Here is a 21,942-nt window from a genome sequence, read left to right on the forward strand (position 1 = left end):
AACGCGTGGGGTGATTCCTTATCCCATCTGACTCTCATTCTGTTGGACTGTATATGGTGATCTTTTCCAATTTTCTTTTTTCTCCTATGCTCCATTATTTGTGGTTATATTTTGTTTTACCGGGTCTCTGTCTAGGTAGAGATGTAGGATTTTTGTTATTGTACAAACGGTCCAGAGTCAAGAGTGGTAGATTAGTCCTGGCTGGAACACCAGCAGGACTTATGGTGACATTTTAGTGTTTTTAATGTAGAGCAGTATTTGGGGTGTTGTCTCCCTCATTTTACTACTCCTGTACATTCATATATTTATGTGGTATTTTTGTATCTATGTTAGTATTATAATAAAGATTTTTGTGATGTGCTACCATTTTTTTGTGCATATGCTTTTTTTCTTTTGAGGATGATGCACTCGTTATATGCATTGGTTTAGCACTCCATGATTATTAGTGGTGCCCACTAGCTTTATTTATTTATATTATATATATATATATATATATATATATATATATATATATATATATATATATGCACACATTTATTTATTATTTTCGTATCATTTTTAAGGCTATTATCACACACAGTATTTTGGCTAGTATTTTGCAACCAAAACCAGGAGTGGATTGAGAACACAGAAATGCTATGTTCTCATGCAGTTGAAATTGAGCGAATGGCCGTAATTTAACGGCAAATAATGACCTGACCCACATGACCTGGAATGGGCAATCACTAGAAGAAAGGAGGGAATGGCCTGTCATAACCAAAGAATGCCCCAAACCGTGACAATTTTGGCTCCATGTGACAACCCAAGATGGCACCTGTAAACAGAGCAGGTCATGACCTAATAAAAAATAATAATAAAACTACAACACTTCTAGCAGGCCAAAGAAAGTGGGGTAAGGCCATGAAATCACTGATTAGAGTATATTGATAAGTTATATAACTTTGGATGTCCTGATGAACTCTGAAAAATGTATTTTTGTTTTTTTTGTTTTTTTTTTTATTGGACTTCTACCTTAAGCTTAATGGCTGCAAGTGAAGCCCCTCACCCATTCATTGCTCTGCCAGAAAAAGAGACAAGGAAAATAACCATATCCTTTAAGTAAGCTCAATTCCCTTAAGTACATGTCAGCCTAAGAAAGTAATATGGTTGATGCTGTGGGGATGTAATGGTCAAATATCTGACCAATTTATCTGATTTTTTTAAGCCAAGGCCAGGAATGGATCTGCAAAGAGGATAGTCTGTTCCTAGCTTTGTCTTCAAAAGTGCCACTGCGGATGAGCGGACTGCACACGTCTCCACACACTGGACGCACTGCCGGCACACCACCAGACACTGATACAATACTTACTACATTAGGGATTATAAGGACAATAGATCGGTGACAGCCACTGCTATACTGTATATTAATGGTCCTAATCCTACCCAACATGGTTTTGTGAGCACTTTTACATGAAGAGTAACTGTGCCTGAGACTACAATAAGTGGACACACCTATTACTTATGCTACCCTACGTCGTTTCTTGTGCCTACCCCCTTTTTGCCCCTGATTATGTCACACTAATCAGCTGACTAAAACGCGTTTGGTATAGGTGACGGCACACTTGGGTCATATCAGACTATATGCTATTCTTGCTATTACTTCGAGTTTTGTTGATGAACTAACTGACATGTGTCCGTGAGACTAATTTGTGTTTTGTTGTTGGACCGACATGGGTCATTGTACATATATGGACCCACAGGGGTCCCAGCTTTCATAAATAAGTGGACTTTGGACAAACCAACTTAGGTCCTTTTTTTGCATCACAAGTGCATTGTACACCGTTATTACAGATACTAGTCCTGACTGGGTTTAGCTTTGACTTGTCATAAATACGGACAGACTTGCAGACAGCTGACATCTATAACTGTCCTATCGTAGATTTGTATTTATGTATAGGAGACTTTGTGCCAACTGGCAGTAATTGTTTAACTGTCGGTGGCTTATTTTGCACAATAAACTTTATTGAATACGCATAGCCCTACCTCTGTGTTTATTTTGATCTTATTGCAAGGATCTATTTGTATAACCATTGTGTTGGTTACACACACTGAATATTTGTAATAATGTGTCTTTCCAATTTTGTAATGCCTGACATGAAGCATGAATACAGAGGACTTTTATTAACTAGCAATTGGTGAGTGCCGTACCCTGTTACTCTTTCCACATACAGTTGGACACTTTTCCTAATGTTTTTATGACATACACCCAGTATCCTTTTACAGTACAAACAAAGAATTAAAAAAATTATAAATAAATACCTCACACAAAGATCATGCTGTTATACATGCCAGATCAATAGATTATAATATTAAGAGCATCTGATATGCAGATTATATGGTGAATTTTGAGGGCTGGGATAAGGTTAGTTGCTCCAGGAGAATACCTGTACTAGAGTGCTTATCAGTAGAATCAAGCCTGATTAGATCCCGCACGAAGACAGTGTGTTCCCCAGTGTTAGCATCATTAGAATTATCCACCATATCCACATCACTCCTATGTGTAGCACTCTGAGAAGCTGAAAAGACAACAAGGGTTAGAAAAAAACATCCATGCAAAAGCAGCATTTTATTAATAATAGAAGCAGGAATTTAATAAGTGATCACATTATAGAGAAGAGATAAAAACTCAAACTTTAAGTTTTGCAAGCTAAAAAAGTATTTACAGTTAGTGAATGATCACCAGTTGATGGACACAATAAATGAGATTTTTTTCTGTTCATTATCTTGTCCATATTTTGATACTGCCAGGGTAGCTGAAGACTGATTACTACAGGAAGAACTACAGGTTCCATTTTTTTTCCAGGGCCTGCATCCCTTAAAGGGGTTGTCCGGCGATAAAAAATTATTCACAGAATAACACACATTACAAAGTTATACAACTTTGTAATGTATGTTATGTCTGTGAATGGCCCCCTTCCCCGTGTTTCCCCCCACCCACGCTAGACCCGGAAGTGTGGTGCATTATACTCACCGCATGTCGTGTCGTCCACGGTCTCCGATCGTCAGCAGTCACGTCTTCTTCGTGAGTCCGGCGGATCTTCCCGAGTGCCGGCCGCCCTCTGCAGCGTCATCCGAAGCTCAGCCGCGATTGGCTGAGCATAACTGTGCTCAGCCAATCGCGGCTGAGCGGCTGATGACGCGGCCACGTCATCAGCTGCTCAGCCGCGATTGGCTGAGCACAGTTATGCTCAGCCAATCGCGGCTGAGCTTCGGATGACGCTGCAGAGGGCGGCCAGCACTCGGAAAAGATCCGCTGGCCTCCCGAAGAAGACGTCACTGCTGAGGATCGGAGACCGTGGTCGGCACGTGACAGGTAATGTATAGCGCACCACACTTCCGGGTACACGGGTGGGGGTGGTGGGACACGGGGAAGGGGGCCATTCACAGACATAACATACATTACAAAGTTGTATAACTTTGTAATGTGTGTTATTCTGTGAATAATTTTTTATCGCCGGACAACCCCTTTAAAAGGAAGTGCAGTAATTTATCATGGTCTTGACACATGACACAGTTCTTCTACTGCAAAACTGTTCTGCTGTTTACTGGACAATGCACAACCTGCTGCCCAGCATGTGCAACACTATCCCACCTGAGACAACAAGGGATGGGGAAAGTTAGAGACTGGGATGAGTAAACACAAGAGACATATGCTGTTTAGATCATGTGGTTATCACTAGTGTTGAACAGACCTGTCAAACTGTTCAGGTTCGGCCACGTTATCCAAAACCCTAAGCTCAGCATCTGATTCCCATGGCTGCAGAAGTTGGATGCCGCCCTAGCTGTATCTATGTTTTCCAGGACTCCCTAGGGAGAAGTATCCGACTTCTGCAGCTTCAGTGAATCAAACATTGAGTGTTTGGATACAGAGAATGTTGCCAAACTTGGACAGTTTGACGGGTCTACTCAACGCTAGTTATCACTCAAGCAGGAGATAAACACCAGTAGCATTTGCACAAAATTTTTAATAGTGTAAAAATGTCAAATGTAAAAATTAGGGTTTCTATAACAAGATATATTGACAAAATCAACATTACTTGTTTTCTGGGTTAAGTGACACTACTTTATTGCCATACATTATGTAGAGAACACATTGATGCAGATTCACTACTGTAAATTTCAGTATTCTAGTGTAATTTGTATCAAATAACTAGCTTACATGATTTGCACCATATTTATTATCACTTTTAGATACTTCAGCACATTATTGACAAGGGGCACAGGTTACCAGAAAAGAAGCATGGCTCAAAAATACCATACATGGCTCAAAACATGCATCAAACTTGAAGTATAAAATTTTAGAGAAAAGTAAGCCAACCATTGGTCTAAACCAGTGCTTCTCAAACGGTGAGGCGGGCCTCACTAGTGAGGAGCCCCCTAGTTGTTGGAGAGGCCCAGCTGGGGAGCCAGTTTTCACAAAAGTAACTAAGATCTGCACAGTCCTGTTGCCGTTTGCAAAAATTTCCATTTTAGCAACATTATTAATTTATTTTATACTTGCTTTATTAGCATATAGAGCTTGGGAGATAGGTTAAAGGTAGTCCTAGCATTATTTTCAGATTTTAAATGGACTGTCACCACAGATGGTGAGACCCCGGCATCCTCTTGGTCAGTCTGGTGAGGCTCCAGTAGAAGAAGTTTGAGAAGCACTGGTCTAAACTTAGACTACACATTGTAAAGAGTTTTGCATTCTTTGCTACACAGTATTGGGCCACTATGATAGAAAAAAATATAGTTGTGCTAAAAAAAAATATATGTGCAAATGTATTACCACATATCTTAAGCCTGTTAGTGATGGGCTGCTTTAGATAAGCATCTAATCCATTCATATGTATGAGGGACATATGACTCTGTGACAGAATTATGTCACCACAAATAAAAATGAAAATGGCTGCTGTAGCTATCTACTCTCTACAAAAGGAAGAGAAGGTTAGGAGACGGATAGGCCTATACCTGGATGGTACAGAAAGAAAATGCAGCACAAAATGACAAAACCCAGCTATTTTTTGTACTTTTACCAAAAAACAAACAAATCAAAATTACAATTTTTTGTTAATCTCACCACCTAAAAAAATATAGATAAAAGCTATCAAAATATCACATGTACCCAAAAGGTGTATCACTGAAAGCGTCAGCTTATGCCGCAAAAAAAAAAAAAAAAAAAAACTCACATAACTCCAAATAAAAATATTACTGTTCTTACAGTATGTAAGACACAAACTGTTTTTATAGTATAAATGCCATAAAGTATAACAAAAGCTATATAAAATGGATATCACTGTAATCATACCGGCCTATCAAATAAAGAAAACATGGCATATGTAACATACAGTATAGTAGACGGCGTACAAAAAATGGTGAAAAAAAGCTGCTAAATTGTGTTTTTTATTCATACCACCTCATAAAAAAATGTTTATAAAAAATTATCAGAGTGTCACATGTCCCCCAGAATGGTACAGATGGAAACGTCAACTTGTCTTACACAAATATTTTGGCACTGCAAGGCCTCTGATATGGTAGAATAGCTGAAAAAAACAAACAAACTGAGATAAAAAAAAAAAGGCCCCAAAATTCACCAGGTCTTGTTTGAGGTCTGAGGTTAAGTCAAGTAACGCACTGCGGCCACATATCGGGGATTTCTAGTAGAAATGTTGGAATAAGGGGAATCAATAGTGAGTGGTATTTCTCAGTTAGTATTTGCCGTATTAGAGGAAAAAATGGATTAAAATAGAATATCTTCCAAAAAAAAAGAAGACATTTTTAAATTTCCCCTCCAACTTTCTTAAATTTCTGCAAAACACCTAAAGGGTTAATAAAACTTATGAAATGTTACTTTGAATACTTTGAGGGGTGCAGTTTTTACAGTGGAGGGGTTTATGGGGATAACAAAGGCTCCACCAATCCACTTCAGAACTGAACTGGTCCCTAATAAAATCAGAATTTGAAATTTTCATGAAAATGTGAAAAATCTTTGCAAAGTCCTCTAACATCCTAAAAAGTAAAAGGACGTTCACCAAGTGACATAGAATAGACGTTGTAGATGTTGCAGTAATTTGTTCATATGGCATGACTATCTTTCGTAGGAAATGAGAATTTTGAATATAAAGAAATGGAAATTTTTGCGCAAATGTGTTTTTTTTTTTACAAAATAAATACTCTGTATATCAACCAAAGTATACCACAAACATAAAGAGGAATATATATAATGAAAAAAAAAACACTCAGAGTTATCACTACATAAAGAGAGACAGGTCAGATTTGAAAAAGAGGGGCCTTAAGTCCAAAACAGGCTGCAGAGGCAAGGCAGGTTAAAGAATAAAAAAATGTAAAAAAATAAAAAAAAAAGGTAGACACAGCAAGAAGAAACAGAAATATACAAGAATGAATATGTACACTTCACACAGTCATTACCTGGTTCTGACAAAGCTTTAGGGACCAGTTTTGCCTTCACTGGTTTCCGAAACTGAGCCATACCCCGTACCACATTCCGGACCTTTGTCCAAAGGTAATTCCCACTGCGTTTACTGCTTGGCCATGGGCTCACCAGTACGACCTTTAACAACAATGTGCACAGTTACACCAGCTTTACCAGAACAATTAAAAATCTACATAATTTAAAGGTATTTAACACATTTTAATAAATGTGGAACATTTAGTCATCACATCTTGTCAAAGTTTAAATACATAAATAAAAATATTAGGTAGTATTAGTGCATATTTGTTAGTTTTAACACAAACATCTGAGAAACAGCTGTGTAGACTAAAGTGACCTGCCAAAATAGCTGAAAACTGTTTATTTTTAGGTTTAAGTTCTATTTTGTTTGGTGTAAAGTTGGAGTAAATGAAAAAAAATATACACTCAGTAGCAGAGCAATTACAACTACATTGATACATTTTTTTTTATTAGGCCACAACAATTTTACATACCTTATTATAATAACCATATGTGATTGCATTGGGCTGAATTTTAGCATTTTTCATTTCAAATAAGACCTTTACAGCCAAAGCAGGGTTCTCCCAAAGTCCGCATAGCTGCATTACAACTCTGTAACATACCTAATGGAAATTTTTATATGGTGTAAATATAAAAATAGCAAAAACTTTGAGACTTATGAGAACCACATTTACATAACAGTAAATTCTGGAGTCTACTACGCAGCTAAAACTGTGTAAGATCCTGAATAGATACTAAATGACATTCAAGGGCATATTTATTACATCTACTAGGAAAGCTCAATTAGCCCTTTATACTTTTTTTTTAACATATGACAAAATACAAAAAAATTTAAAACATTGATGTCTTGACAATATCACATACTTGGCTCTGTGGCTTTCTTGAACATTTTGGAACAGACATGTTCTTTTCAAACTAAGAAATATACCACAGAGGTACTCCATTTTTCTGATGTATACTTAGCTCAAGTCTAAATTAATAAAACTATTGTACTTGGACACTGGCAAAACCCAATGCTATGCAATGTTACATTTCCACAACTAATTATCCCAATCAAAATGAGAACCACTCATGTGCAGATGCAGCTGTCAACGGAAGTTTGGGTTGCCATGGAAAGGTCCCTGGCAGCTGTGAATTCTGTGCATGAGCCCTATTCTTTTTAAAGGGAATGTGCCATCTATATATAATATTTTTATGTTACATTTTTTTTTTGAGAATTTTTGGTGAAGTTTTTTCTTATTTTTCATTTTACTATCTCTACTATAAAATACTAAAATCTTGTAGTTTTTATTCTCACCACTTGGTGTCTGTAGTGATAAAAGGAGGCTGCTGTAAAGTAATCCGTACAGCATTGCAGCTTCATGTGACACCAGTAGAAGCAGAAAGCTTCTTCTCTTGAGCCTGCTTTTTGAAATACCCAGTGGTCTGAGCAGGATGGGGGACATGTGCTTCTAGCCAAAGGCCAGACAGACTTTCAACTTGGCAGCAAGCAATTGTTCAACTAGAGGTTACTACCCTCACCCTGCACAGATTTTGTTCTGTCTTAAGATAGAACAGCTGATCATGGCAGCTGCCAAGTCCTTCCACTGATGCGCTGCTGACAAGCAGCTGGGCAGTCTCCTCACATAGGGATTGCAGGGGTTGGTTGGCCTGAACTGAGGCAAGCAATCATGATGTCTCTGTCAATGAAGAATTGGCTGATGATACCTCTAGCAGACAGGGGCTCTGTGCACAACCTCTATCAGGGGAATATGACTGGGAGTGCTGTTAGGAGCTGGGACATACTATACACAGGGGTCTCTAATGACATCATCATCATCATCATCATCATCACTATGCCCATACTTTGGAAAAAGTACTGTATAAAATGTTAAAATGCTGTTCAAATTAGATTCACCTAGCTTGCACAACATGATTCTTATGCTGCTCAGTGTCAGGAACTTCTGTGACTGTGTGAGGCAAGAAGCATGGGGACAGAACAGACAGTGCTAGTAATAGTTTACACTTTCTTCTCCAAAGTCTTCTCTATGTAGTTCAGTAGGGGTCAGAAGCCATCAGCAGAGGTCAGGGAGAATGAACTGTGCACCAACTCAATGAGGTGTAATGCAAGGAACCTGTAACTTCTGGCAAACTCCTCCAAGATAAAAACTGATATGTAAATCCTGTTTCACAGCCACTCCATACATAATCCCTGCAGTAAAAGGCCAGCCCTGCCTGGGGGTGAAAGTAAAATGACATCTGCAGAATATTTATTTTGCAATATAGTCCTATTACAAAATACTTTTCTGCTCACTGAATGGAGTCCCATTGCAGTGGCACTTAAAGGAGTATTCCACTGGATATTACATAAATGTACAGTTATTGAAGGTCCATATTTAGGACCAGCACAAAGCTTCTGATCCAGCCCTCCAATCTGGGTACAGACACTCAAGGTAGTCCTTGTGAACAAGAAGGAATAAATAATGTGTAAAATAGCCCCCTAAGCTGATTTTAGTTTTCCGACTACCTCCAGTGCCTCTTATCCCTACAAAGAATTTGCCACTCTGTGTACCCTTTCCCCTTATTTTCCTATTGAGCACCTTACTCCCCCTGCCCCCACCACTGCCACAAAGCTGAAGCCACATTGTGTCTCTCTGCGTCTCTCTGCTCCTCCCCCTCTAGGGCTCCTTTTCCACTACACTTTTCCAGCCACTAGCTATCTCTAATCCTCTGACTGACCCCATGCACCTTACAGTTTTCTGCCTCCATTTTGTCAAAAAGCTTGCTTGCCACTTTTTGGTCCCAAGCCCCCTCCACTATTTAGGGGGGTTTAGGGGCCCAAGCAGTAGATGTAGGTGGTCCAGAATTTTCTGAATGCGGCTCTGTGTGCGCAGAGCAGACATCATGATTCTTACGCTGCATTTGTAGGCTGGGTTCATTGTGAACACAGAGTAGCTATTGATGAAATGGAGCCTGGCTGCACTCTTCAGGCATTTCTGGATTCCTCCCCCCGCTCAGTTAGATGTATTTACATGGGACTGTTCATTGGAGGAAGGTAAAGGATGTTTTTTACATGGGAGTGTTTGTTAGAGAGGATTGAGAGAAGTGATGCTACCTACATAGGACTGTATATTGGCGCAGGCTGCATGTTGAAGGGTCTGAGGAGAAAGGAGTGATGTTAGGGTAAAAGATTTCTTGGCCATAGGGGCTGCAAACAAGCACCGATCCGCAAGATTGGTGACTTGTTTGCAGTGCCTTTGCATAGCATGTGAAATCGAGCAGATGGGCTGCATAAATGAGCTGCTGTTTCCTGGGCCTTACAATGAGACATTAAAGGGAACCTGTCACCCCCCGTACCGGGGTGACAGGCTCCCGACCCCCCGTTAGAGACCCCTATACTTACCTCATCCCGCCGGGTCCCGCTTCTGGATTCGGTCGGGTCCCGGAGATCTCAGCCGCTGCAGCCCGGCGCGCGCGCTGAGAGATGAGTCCAACACCCATAGAGAATGACAGGAGAGTCCAGCGCTCCGTCATTCTCTATGAGCGTTGGACTCATCTGTCAGCGCGCGCGCCGGGCTGCAGCGGCTGAGATCTCCGGGACCCGACCGAATCCAGAAGCGGGACCCGGCGGGATGAGGTAAGTATAGGGGTCTCTAACGGGGGGTCGGGAGCCTGTCACCCCGGCACAGGGGGTGACAGGTTCCCTTTAAGATTGGCACTCCAATAACAATAATAAGTAGGGGCATTAACAGTAGGTAGTAGCGTGCCATGTGGGTAAGGATTAAGATTTGTCTCGTCTTTCCCAAATGGCACAATACCACACATTAAAGGGGAATATTTGCCTTAGGTGCAGGAAATCCTAGGCAGGCCTGTGCACCCAGCCACTGGCTCTAACTGTTAGTGCTCAAGGTTAAATGATGCAGCACTGTTACTGACAAAGTGACAAGCCATAGGCGCCCTGCCCTACCAATAACTTTTGTGGCAGATGATAAAGACACCCCAACCAGATATCGTTCAGGGCCTAGTGCCCATACAGCTTACAACACACTACCTGTTGATAAAATCCCCCAGTTGTGTTTTGAGGAGTGAGGGGGCTCTCTAGTACAGATGTGCACCTGTTTTCAAATGTGCACAAAATTACCTGGATTTATCAAGTAGCCTGAAACTCACATTGTAAGATACTTCCCCACAGCAACCAATCACTGCTTAGGTTTCATTTTACAACAGTTCACTAAAATATTAAACCCAAGCAGTGATTGGTTGCTGTGAATCAAGAAAAAAACCCTGTTGATAAATTCCCCCCATAGTGTGTATAGTGTTGCCAACCTTATCGTGGTACAACAGAGATGTCATTAACCACCTTCATTAATGAGATTCTGTATCTTTCTGTATCTCCCCATCTTATTCGAGTTGACTGATGCTTATTGACTTTTACTTTATATCCCCTCATTGGCAGGTTTATAAATATTGTCGGGTAATATAAAAATAAGTAATCACCTCATCGAGGGGATCCACCTCTGTATTCCTCATTTTTACCAATGCTTCATAGGACTTTTGCAGTGCTCGAGATTTTGAGTGAGACACCTTGACGTAAACTGGCAGACAGATGAACCACAGACTGAAACACTGGCTGAACAAGCATTTGGGCCAATTGTTAGCATTGGTGCTGTACTTCCTGGCCAGTTTATGAGCAGCTTTAATTTCCTATAACGAAAAAGAACATTTTGTGCAAGAGGTTTATAAAAGACCGCAAGTAAACTTAGATGAATGCAAAGCTGTAAAATGGGCAATGGTTAAAATGCATGTACTTTATACATTTCAGTGTGAACTTACCTGTTTGGTCCTTTTAGCAATAAAGGTAGGGCTACTTGCCACTCGACTGACCTTCGGATTTCCATTAAATGATAGATACTGTTCACGTGTCCGATCAAAAAGAGCATAATCAAGCCTTGGAAAGCTTTTGTAGCTAAATGCCAAAAAAAAAATTAAAATCACGTTACAAATATTAGTAAGTTTAATTCACTTTATATTAATGACTATAAAGTGTACCCGGCGCTGCCCGGGTTTAAAGTGTCAGTGTGTTAATTAGATTTGTTCCAAGGTCGCCCAGGAGGCAACTCTATGCCCTTGTTTTTTTGTTTAAGGGGAAATCGCCAGGAGCCCTATATATCCCTTTATACGCTATATACCCGGATAGTTCTGCACTGTTTATGTAAATTGTAGGTTAGAAATAAACTAAAAACTTTAAACATCCTAAATACCTAATAGCCAAACTGAGATGTCATTATGTGATCAGACTGTATACAGAGCCTGGTTATATACAACATTGGCAGTTTTATATACAGAGCCTGGTTATATACAACATTGTCCGTGTTATATACAGCCTGGTTATATGCAACATTGGCAGTGTTATACAGTATACAGCCTGGTATATAATATTAACAGTGTTATACTGAGCCTGGTTATATACAACATTGGCAGTGTTATTTACAGCCTGGTTATATACAAAATTGGCATTGATATATACAGCCTGGTTATATACAACATTAGCAGTGTTATATACAGCCTGGTTATGTACAACATTGGTAGTGTTATGCTGAGCCTGGTTATATACAACATTGACAGTGTTAGTGGGGTTCTGTATACATGTAGTATATAGTTAGTGGAGATCCTGTATACCTATAGTATATACTTCTGGGGTCCTGTATCCCTGTAGTGTGTAGTTTGCCCCCCCCCCCCGCGCCGCCTGCAGGCCGTGTGAGTGTGTGTGTTTATGTGTGTGCAGAAAACCTTCAGCTTATAAAAATATGTGCATACACAATCCTGCATCATCATAATCTGGCCCTCTTAGGCACTTCCTTTCATCCTTGGTGAGGACAACACAGAAAAGGTTTCAAAGTTTCTAATACTGTATACACCCCCCCCCCACCTTGCAGGTAACCCCGGTACTGTATACACCCCCCCCCCATTTGCAGGTACTCCTATACTGTACACACTCCCTCCCATACTGTATACACTCCCCCGCAGGTAGCCCCCATACTGTATACACCCCTGTGGGTAGCCCCCATACTGTATACACTGTATATACACTGCACACTGTTAGGGTGCCTTCACACCTACCGGATCCGCAGCGGATTTCACGCTGCGAATTTGCAGCAAAATCCCCTGTCATTCAACCCTATTACACTACATACTCGCAGCGAGATTGACATCCCACTGCGAGTAACTAAATTAACCCCCTTGGCGGCCGGAGCGTAAATTACACTGACAGAGGCACCCATCATCCCGCCAGCACAGATCGCTGTTAGATCGTGCAGGCTCCCCTCCAGTGTGTTCAGTGCTGTGCTGCTGCTGCCGGGCATGGCTCTCTCCTTACGGCTCTGGACGCTGCACACACCGCTCCAGCTTGCTTCAGGGGGGACGTCCAGAGCCGTGAGGAGAGAGCTGTGCCCAGCAGCAGCACAGCGCTGAACACACTGGAGGGGAGCCTGCACGATCTAACAGCGGTCTGTGCGGGCGGGATGATGGGTGCCTCTGTCAGTGTAAGTTATGCGCTCCGGCCGCCTAGGGGGTTAATTTACATACTCGCAGCGGGATGTCAATCCTGCTGCGAGTATGTAGTGTCATAGGGTTGAATGACACTGGATCCTAAGCGGATTTCGCTGCGAATTCGCAGCCTGAAATCCGGTAGGTGTGAAGGCACCCTTACTGTAATTATTTCTGTCGATGTTGTGAGGCAGCTGGCCCTAGCAACCACAGCTCCCTGTGAAAATGAAAGTAGTAATCTATTAGTTGCTAAGGCATCCAACTGCCGTTTCTGCTGCAGTGCTAATTATATCACCTTTGTGTGCAGTGTGGAGATTTTACCATTCATTTCTATGGGGCGGTCTTCCCCCTTCCCCTCCCCTCCTGTACATCTGGCGGGGATGGGACCTTTGCTCTAACCTGCCCAGACACCCAATGTATCTGTGGGCCAAATTTGGGGTCAAACGGTTCAGGCATTTGGAAGTCTATACGGGACAGACGGACAGACAGACTTTCATTTAATGATATAGATAATAACCACTCCTATATCTAAAATATATTAGACATACATAAATACCAAAATAAAGCAGGAAAGCATACAACTTAAAGGGGTATTCGGAATCAACTTTTGCACAAGATGGGGGATAAAGTGTGAGATAAAGGGGGTCTGACCACTGAGACCAATTGCAACCTCCAGCACAGGGTCCTGACTTCTTTGTTTTGAATAGGGTAGAGAGTTGGTGCAGACCCAGAATAGCTCTTTAACCCCTTCAGGACCAGTCCAGATTGAGTGCATTGAGGACCAGAGCCCATTTTTTTTTAAATCTGACCAGTCTAACTTTATGTGGTTATAGCTCTGTGATGCTATAACTTATCCAATCGTTTCTGAGACCGTTTTCTTGTGACATATTGTACTTTACGTTAGTGGTAAAATTTGGCCAATATCTGTACAATTTTGTGTGAAAAATGCCAACATTTCATGAAAAAGTTAAAAAATTAGCATTTTTCTAATTTTTTTTATTTCTGCTTAGGGCTGAGCCTCATGAGCTTCTGTAGCTATGACACAGGAGGCGTCAGGGCAGCCCTGTTATCATAGCAACCATCGGGCTTCCGCACAGCCCCGATGGTAAGCAGAGGGGAATCCTCTCTCTCCAGTACTATAGGTGCTGCAATCGCACTGATCGCAACATCTATAGGGTAAATTGTCAGCATTGGAGCTCTGACAGCTTTTGCATATCGAGCCTATTAGATGGCACAATAATTGCTTGGCCACTGCTGCATGAACATCAGCCGCTGCCTACTCATCTTTCAACATGTTTTCCTGCACTCACTATAGCGTACGTTGTCATTTGTTACCTGATCACCTGCTTATTTAAATGTGCACCAATCAGCACAATAAATTTTAATTTTAGAATGTTTGCCATTGTCTTTTGTACTGTATCATTCTTATAACAATAACCATAATACATAAAATACATTAGGCTAGGTGTTAAAATTTCCTCCCGCTTTGCTTACGTATATTTTGGAGCTGGATCCGGCCCATCCTCTGGCAGAGGCTCGGGTGGCATTATAAATACTGTGTGCTCACTTTTCTGAGACTCATCTAGCTCTATCAAACGGGTGTCCTCTGGGAATTCCTGGTCTCCCTGTCAGGCAGAAAGTTATGCCAATGAACAGTGTAAAAAGGACCAACATAGGAAAAATCTCTTTCACCTCAAATTGATGCCAAAGTGGTGATATTGACACATACCTTTTCCCCCTTTTCATTGCCCTTGTCAGGAAAAAGCTAAAAAAACAAAAAACAAAAACAGAATTATGTTTTCTAAAGTTGTAACAATATTTTCCATATGGAAGTTCAACAACTATGCAAAATAACTTGCTTCACAAGCTGCATTATTATCTAAAGCTACATTTAACAAGTTCTTGCGCTCGCTGTTTGCTCAGTATAGTGTGTGTTCTGGTAGTTTACATTCCCTGAATTGTAGTTTCTATTTCTGAAGTATATTATAAAAATGTTGCACAGAGAACTGCATTGTAGCAACTCAGCTAAACTTTTAATACTGTGTCTTTTTGACAAGCTACTACTAATTCTAAAAACTACCATCATAACTTTGACTGCAGCTATGTAAGCCAGACAAGAAACGCATTGTAATAAAGAGTTATTCAATCTTTATTTAAGAATTTGCAATCTTTTGAGATTTGTCATGCTTTCAAATATACAAGAAAGTAACCAACAAGTTATAAAAACAAGATGGATTATATAAGTACAATATATTTATCCAAACACAATACCCAAAATATAAAAAGTTAAAGAATCTTTGCCTTAGATTAGTACAAAGCATAAATTATAAAATTATAATCTTATCATGAAGCAGCAAAGGAGATAGCACCAGTCCAAAAACATGCCACACTTATATTGTGGTTATAAGTAGTAGCAGACCAGTCAGACCACTGCTTTTAGAGCAGAGTGGTGATCAGTAACCTAGACAATGAGCTGTCTATGTTAGTGAAAGAGCAGCCATATCATCGGAAAGAAATAAAGCCCCTATTACACAGGTCAACGTGTTTTTATTCTAATCTGCTTCTATTTTCTGGCTTTAATTCTATTTATTTCACTTTGTGTACATTGTTATAGGGGCTGCCATATTGCCATGGCTGTTCTTAACAGCATTAAAGCCCTTTTACACAGGCTGATGCTAATGAGCAACCAAGCATCGACCTGTCAGGTCAGCGCTCACTTGCTCCTCATTCCCAGCTTGCTGCCGGCACGGTTACACCCGCTGATAGCAAGCAGGTAAGAGTGTGTGTGTGGAAAAGGTGTGTGTGTGTGTGTGTGTGGGGGGGGGGCATGGGAAGCAGCAGGTGGAGCTAGGCGGTCTCCAGCTGCCGTTCCTGTTACACAGAGCAACAGCCGACAGACCGTCGCTAGCAGAATTGTTGTTTTTCAACATGTTGAAAGACAACGATCAGCTGACCTATTAAACCATTAAAAAGGTTTTAATAACAGAGAAAGTACAAAGCATGACTAAAAAAGGATATCAAGGTACCCATAGCCGTTACATTTACGTGGCTCTGTCATTATACCATGCTGCCATGTGGCTAATAAAGAATTCAGCAGAATAATAGCGATGAGCTTATAGCAGCCTGTCTATTGGCGATGATAGATGCATTCTTTAGACTTAACAATTTCTTAACACCTATACATAATTTTGTTAATATTGACACATTTTTATACCTTTTCAATGCAGTCATCGAAAAAAGCCAGGCTAGTGTCTTTGTCACTGACAAAGCTGCATTCTTCAATGAAACGAATGAAGGTCTGTGTTGTCATTAGTGGTGTGTAAAACTTCATGTAAGCACGATCTCTGCTTCGCAAAAACCCTGTGATTGACATACAATTAACAACCTAAATACAAGTCCTGAAGAAGTGCATGTACGTAAACAATGTCTATAAAACACCTGACATAAGAACGCAAACAAACATTCAACCCAACTTATAAAACTACATATTTAAAAGAATATATGAATATATCTCATACACATATACATGCTATTTACCTTGGCGGTCAAAAAGAGATTCTGCAGCGGTGGCTTTCTTTGATGGTGCCTCTGTGATGGGCTTCAAGTAAGTCCTGTAGCCTTTTAGTATTAATGCCATGAAGCGGAGAAATGCCTCTTGAATTTCTAATTCAAGCGCGCGCATTTTCTTTTGCCAGGAAAAATCTGCTTCAATGGGAGTCATTTCTATAGCACTCTCCTGAGTTTGTCTGTGGACTGGGGGGAAAAAAAACATGCTTCTATACATACACTGCCACATCAAATGTTTAGGGCTGGGAACATGAAGCGTAAGTTGCTCTTTGCTTTGCTGCAAGAAGAAAGGATACCAAATACGATGCCTGATATATTTGAATGTGTATCTATATATGTGCAAATCATCTATCACTGAACCCAACAAGCCTGCATGAAATCACAAAAGCAAATGCCATAAAATACCCACGTACCTGTCAAAAGCTGGGGATGGAGCTTTTTCAGAGTACTGAGAAGGTTCTTAACAGGTTTCTTTGGAAGTTGTTTCCAGCTTAAGTTTCTCTTATCCTCTGACCTGCAAAAAAACACACAAAGAAAAACATTTACCTACAGGTTCTCTAGGGTTTTTAAGGTTTCTAGTAAGAATATCTAATAGTAAATATTATAGGAGGAGCAAAATTTTAGGAGCAAATGACATTTTATTCAACTTAAAGCATCTTTTATGGTTGGACATAATGGCAACAATGAAGCACTTACATGTAGATCGTACTTGTGTCTAAGTCAACGCAGACTACATCCTGGGGAGGATCAGACAGATCAAAGTATCGGGAATCTACTCCAACAATGAAAGGGAATGGAGCATTGAGCACTCCTGACAGAGACAGTGGGCACAGAGGGACATAAGGGCACTGCCACTGGAAAGGGAAAATCATCTGCAAACAATGTCAAACAGATAATTACAAACAATGTTAAAAATATAGTTTCTATGAATACAAAACACTGACCAAATGTGGTAGAAAACAGCATGCATGTATTATATGGGTTAAAAATTCACAAACTCCCTATAAAGTACAATTTAATAGCAAACTGTGTAACAGTCAGAAAGAGTTATTGGAGACTACAAATTACTTTCTATGCGGACGACCAGAGAGAGTTTTCAGGGTCCTGTACAGATCACACAGGGTCCCAGAAAAATGAAATATAGTCGTCTTCACCTGGTGCCCAAAGAAGCAGCTCATCCTGGCCCAGGTAAAGAGAAATACAGGACATGTAGTATCACACTGTGTTGTAGGCAGATCTGGGGGACCCCGGAAGTGAGGAAGAAGAGGCCGGCGGGATTTTTGAATGGCGATCAACTTAGGAGGTATGGTGAGTATGGGATCTGTGTCTGTTAGTGTTTTTTTTTTTTTTTTTTTTACTTACGCCGGAGTTGTCCTTTAAGTTACGATTCTCCAGTTAAGTTACGAATATCTAAGTTACGAATCTACCTTTGTACAGTACGTTGAAAATATTGTAACCTGGGACCACTGTAAGTTGGGGGATCATTGTATTCGAGTCTGGAAATTTTCACACCAAGGCAGATTTTAACCGCTTAATGGCGGAATGCCGTACATTTACACCATCTTGTCGCTAAGGGAGTTCAGAAGAGGATCGCGCCGCGACTCCACCCTGAACCGCTGTGATCCTGTCTGCTATCTGCAGACCCCCATGATACAATCGCAGAGGGGGATCCCTTCATCTTATTCCCCCGGGACTCAGCATCAGAATGACGCTGATCCCGGCTCGGAATTCTATTGATTTGGTCTGCAGCAGGCCAAACCAATAGACCACCGATCTCTTTGACTTCTAATTACTGTATAAGTAAAAAAAAAAAAAAAAACAATAAAAAAAACGTCCCCTAATAAAAGTCCCCCTTTTCCTACTTTATAAATAAAAAATAAATAAATAAATATGTTTGGTATCGTTGCATGCGTAATGGCCCAAACTATTAAATTATCACATTCTTGATCTTGCACGGTAAACTACATAAGTGCAAAAACCCGGCAAAGTGCAAAATTGTGCATTTTTAGTTGCATCAAGTCCAGAAAAATTGTAATAAAAAGTGATCAGAAAGTTGCATATAGGCAATCAAGGTACTGATAGAAAGTACAGATCATGGCACCAAAAATGACACCTCTTACAGCCCCATAGACCAAAGGATAAAAGCGTTATAAGCCTGGTAATAGAGCGATTTTAAGGAACGTTTGCGTTCTGTAACAGGTTTTATTTTTTTAAAAGCCATCAAATAATATAAAAGTTATGCAATTTACATATCATTTTAATTATACCGACTTGAGGAACATATATAACATGTTTTTCTATAGGACTGATGGCGTAAAAACGAAGCCCCCTCCCCCCCCCCCCCCCCCCCCCCCCCCCCCCCCCCAAAAAAAAGTGTTTTTCTTCAATTTTACCACACAATTTTTTTCTGGTTTCGCAGCATATGTTATGCAAAAATTAAGTCTGCCATTGAAAAGTACAATTAGTGACACGAAAAATAATGGCTCATGGGGGTCTGTAGGTGAAAAAATACAAGTACTAAGGCCTTTTAAACATGGAGGAAAAAACACAAAAACAAAAATTGGCTCAGTCACTAAAGGGTTAAAGATTGCTGGCCAGTTTCAAAACACAGAATATGGGCAGAAGAAAGATTGTAAGGAATAGTATACTTACAGCTACGACAGCCTCAGCTACTCCAGTGAGAACTGCTGGCCTAAGGGAGTGCAAAAGTATCTTGCTTTCTAAAAGTACAAAATGCAGCAACGTAGCACAGTTTTCTGGTCCCAAGCTGATCAGTAATGTACTGAAGTTTGCACCACTACGGAAAAGAAAAAAAAAACATGCATTTAGAGCCCCATCTTTTAGGGTTAATTGTGCCCCAACAATAAGCTTTTTTTCTTCCTATCCATAACACATTAAGACCCAGATTTATTAAAATGTGTAAAATAAATAAAGGTGTTCACTGCCCATTACACCCAATCACAGATCTGCTTTCATTTTACCAGAAATGAAAGCTGTGATTGGTTCCCTTGGGCAGTTTACACCAGTTTCTATTTTAAACAGACTGATAAATCTGGGCCTTAGACTTAGTTTTTATGAGCATTGGAATCTCTGTAGGAGCATTTAATCAAAATTTCATAAAAAATGTTGTCATCATACAGGACAAAATATGTACTCACCATGACAGAAACCAATCAAACCCATTATAAACAGCAGGGTCCCTCAGGCATTATCTATATCAATCATGTAAAAGATCCAGTGCAGCTGTTATTTTTGCTGTTCTATTGTATTGTATCTCTGTAAGAGTTTTGAATTGTATCTCTGTATATTATGTCTATCTATTACACTGCATGTCTGTGGTTGAAAAAAATATTTTTATTTCTAAACCTTAACTTTCAAAACCACAATCCTTAAATTCAACATCAGTTGAATAACTTAATTTACCCAGCCCATATGGAGACTGAACCTAAAGAAGGAGTAAGGATTTGTCAGGAGACATAACATTTTGGGTCCACATCATATAATCACTTGATTGCGGCAATAAACAGTGCACGCACATCAACCGTGTACTGATGTAAAATACAACTGATAAGCCACTTATGCAAATGCCATCTAGCACCCCTAGTGGTAAGGATGGATAAAGCTGTGCAGATATAATATATACAGACATCTGGTAATGATGAATATACATATTTCTTTAACCAATACTGCTCAAAACCCTTCCAAAACAATAATACACACTTCCTCCTGATATATCAGCACAAAACAGCGCATTAAAATGCGCTTGGCACCAGGAGTAAATATATTCATTATAACTAGAGATGAGCGAATTTCGAGTAAGTTCAGTCTGTCCGAACCAAAGTTTGCAGCATTTAAATACCGGTGACTGCAGAAGTAGGGAGTCTATAGCTGTATCCATGTTTTTCAGGCAGCCTTAGGGCTGTATCCAAGTTCTGCAGCCACCGCTAATCAAATGCCGCACCCTTGGGTTCAGATGGACCCAAGCTTACTAAAGGTTTGCTCATCTTTAATTATAAAGACATAGCAATGGTGACGGGCAAAACAGGTGAGAAAGTGCACTTTTTTTAATTTAATGATTTTTAGTGAATCAGTCATCTGATGTTTTGTACAACTGGAATATCTGAGTGTCTGGACGTCAGAGTAAAGAAAATATGTTTTATATTTTATTGTATTAATCCCCTGCTTCCTGATGTTTCATTGTCATGTATAAGCACTTGAAAGAATAATTACATTTATTATTGTACTTTGTCAGTAGGGCACCATGCATGTTCACTTGCACTCTATCACATGTTTTGCACTTCACTATTCCTATGAGTTTCAATGAACACATTTACTACTGGCACTAAGTGCCAGTACTGTTTTATACTGATATATCGGTGTGTGTGTGTGTGTAGCGTGGGGGGAGTATGTTTTATTCTTTTGGGGGGGGTTTATTTAGAAGCATGGCCTAAACAAATGCTACGTACTTTCATAATTCCAGGTATCGATATATGTTATATCTACACAGCTTTACCAGCTATCATATGATGAGGATGTGGAGCGTAATGCGTCACTTACTGCCACCCGGCACTTCATTACTCCATCTATAGGTTCGGTCTTAGAATGTACGAGGTAAGTTAGATCATTAACTGGAGGCAGGTAGGGATTGTGACCTATGCAGTAGCTGATTGGATATATTATAGAGGATACAAATACATGCAAGCAGTAACCAGCCTCCAGGATGAAGCATGGCCAAACACACTTTGCGGCGTGAGGTCCAGTGTATGGTATATTTATTTACTCAACTATCCTCTACTGTTAAGTATTGTACTCTTCATTTCCCACTGTTGGTGGCTAGAGAGATATCTATTCTATTATTTTGTGTGAGATTATTAATTTATGAATGTCATTACCTTATGGTTTGTACACAGGGTATTGCATATATTGTGCTTCAATGTTCATTTTTACGTTATAAATGGCCTCTTCTCTGTTTTTGCATTTCTCTGCCTTTTATGTGGTTTTAGAAATTGAAGTTTAGATAGAGATGATATGTTTTTTAATTTGCTTTCCCTATGCACATTATTGGTGGTTATGAATACTTTCTTTTACACAGGACACTAATTTATTGTGACAAGCCCTGTAATAGCATTGTATATCTATATTTGCCTCTCTATTGTACACTTGTATATATTTTTCTGTCCGTCTAAATAATCTTATCCATCTTAATTAGTGCAGATGTTGGACCTAAAAACATATTATGTTTGTCCAGGCAAGATGCTCAAGGAAGGGGGTAAAGGAGCGGTAAGGCAGCGCTGCAGAGGAATGGGGAGAGGTAAGCTTGTTTATTATGTTTCTTCCTGTCCCTGCCTGCTTGAAAA

At 40.1% G+C, this 21,942-nt stretch overlaps 1 protein-coding gene across 3 annotated transcripts in view; it reads right to left on the reverse strand.

Moving 5' to 3' along the window:
• Positions 1–21,942, reverse strand: part of DENND4C (DENN domain containing 4C) — a 97,949-nt gene that overhangs the window by 33,455 nt on the left and 42,552 nt on the right. For 2 of the 3 annotated variants that reach the window (XM_069962049.1, XM_069962048.1), the window contains exons 9-20: positions 19,238–19,382; positions 17,282–17,457; positions 16,999–17,099; positions 16,556–16,771; positions 16,233–16,378; positions 14,748–14,783; positions 14,513–14,643; positions 11,306–11,438; positions 10,970–11,176; positions 6,967–7,095; positions 6,451–6,592; positions 2,424–2,555 (exon numbers count right to left, since the gene is read on the reverse strand). In XM_069962049.1, coding sequence (XP_069818150.1) covers positions 2,424–2,555; positions 6,451–6,592; positions 6,967–7,095; positions 10,970–11,176; positions 11,306–11,438; positions 14,513–14,643; positions 14,748–14,783; positions 16,233–16,378; positions 16,556–16,771; positions 16,999–17,099; positions 17,282–17,457; positions 19,238–19,382 — 1,694 coding nt within the window. The remainder of the gene's footprint in view (positions 1–2,423; positions 2,556–6,450; positions 6,593–6,966; positions 7,096–10,969; positions 11,177–11,305; positions 11,439–14,512; positions 14,644–14,747; positions 14,784–16,232; positions 16,379–16,555; positions 16,772–16,998; positions 17,100–17,281; positions 17,458–19,237; positions 19,383–21,942) is intronic. The other variant, XM_069962050.1, reaches the window with a different exon arrangement.

Source organism: Dendropsophus ebraccatus, chromosome 3, assembly GCF_027789765.1.
Source record: "Dendropsophus ebraccatus isolate aDenEbr1 chromosome 3, aDenEbr1.pat, whole genome shotgun sequence".
NCBI lineage: Eukaryota > Metazoa > Chordata > Amphibia > Anura > Hylidae > Dendropsophus > Dendropsophus ebraccatus.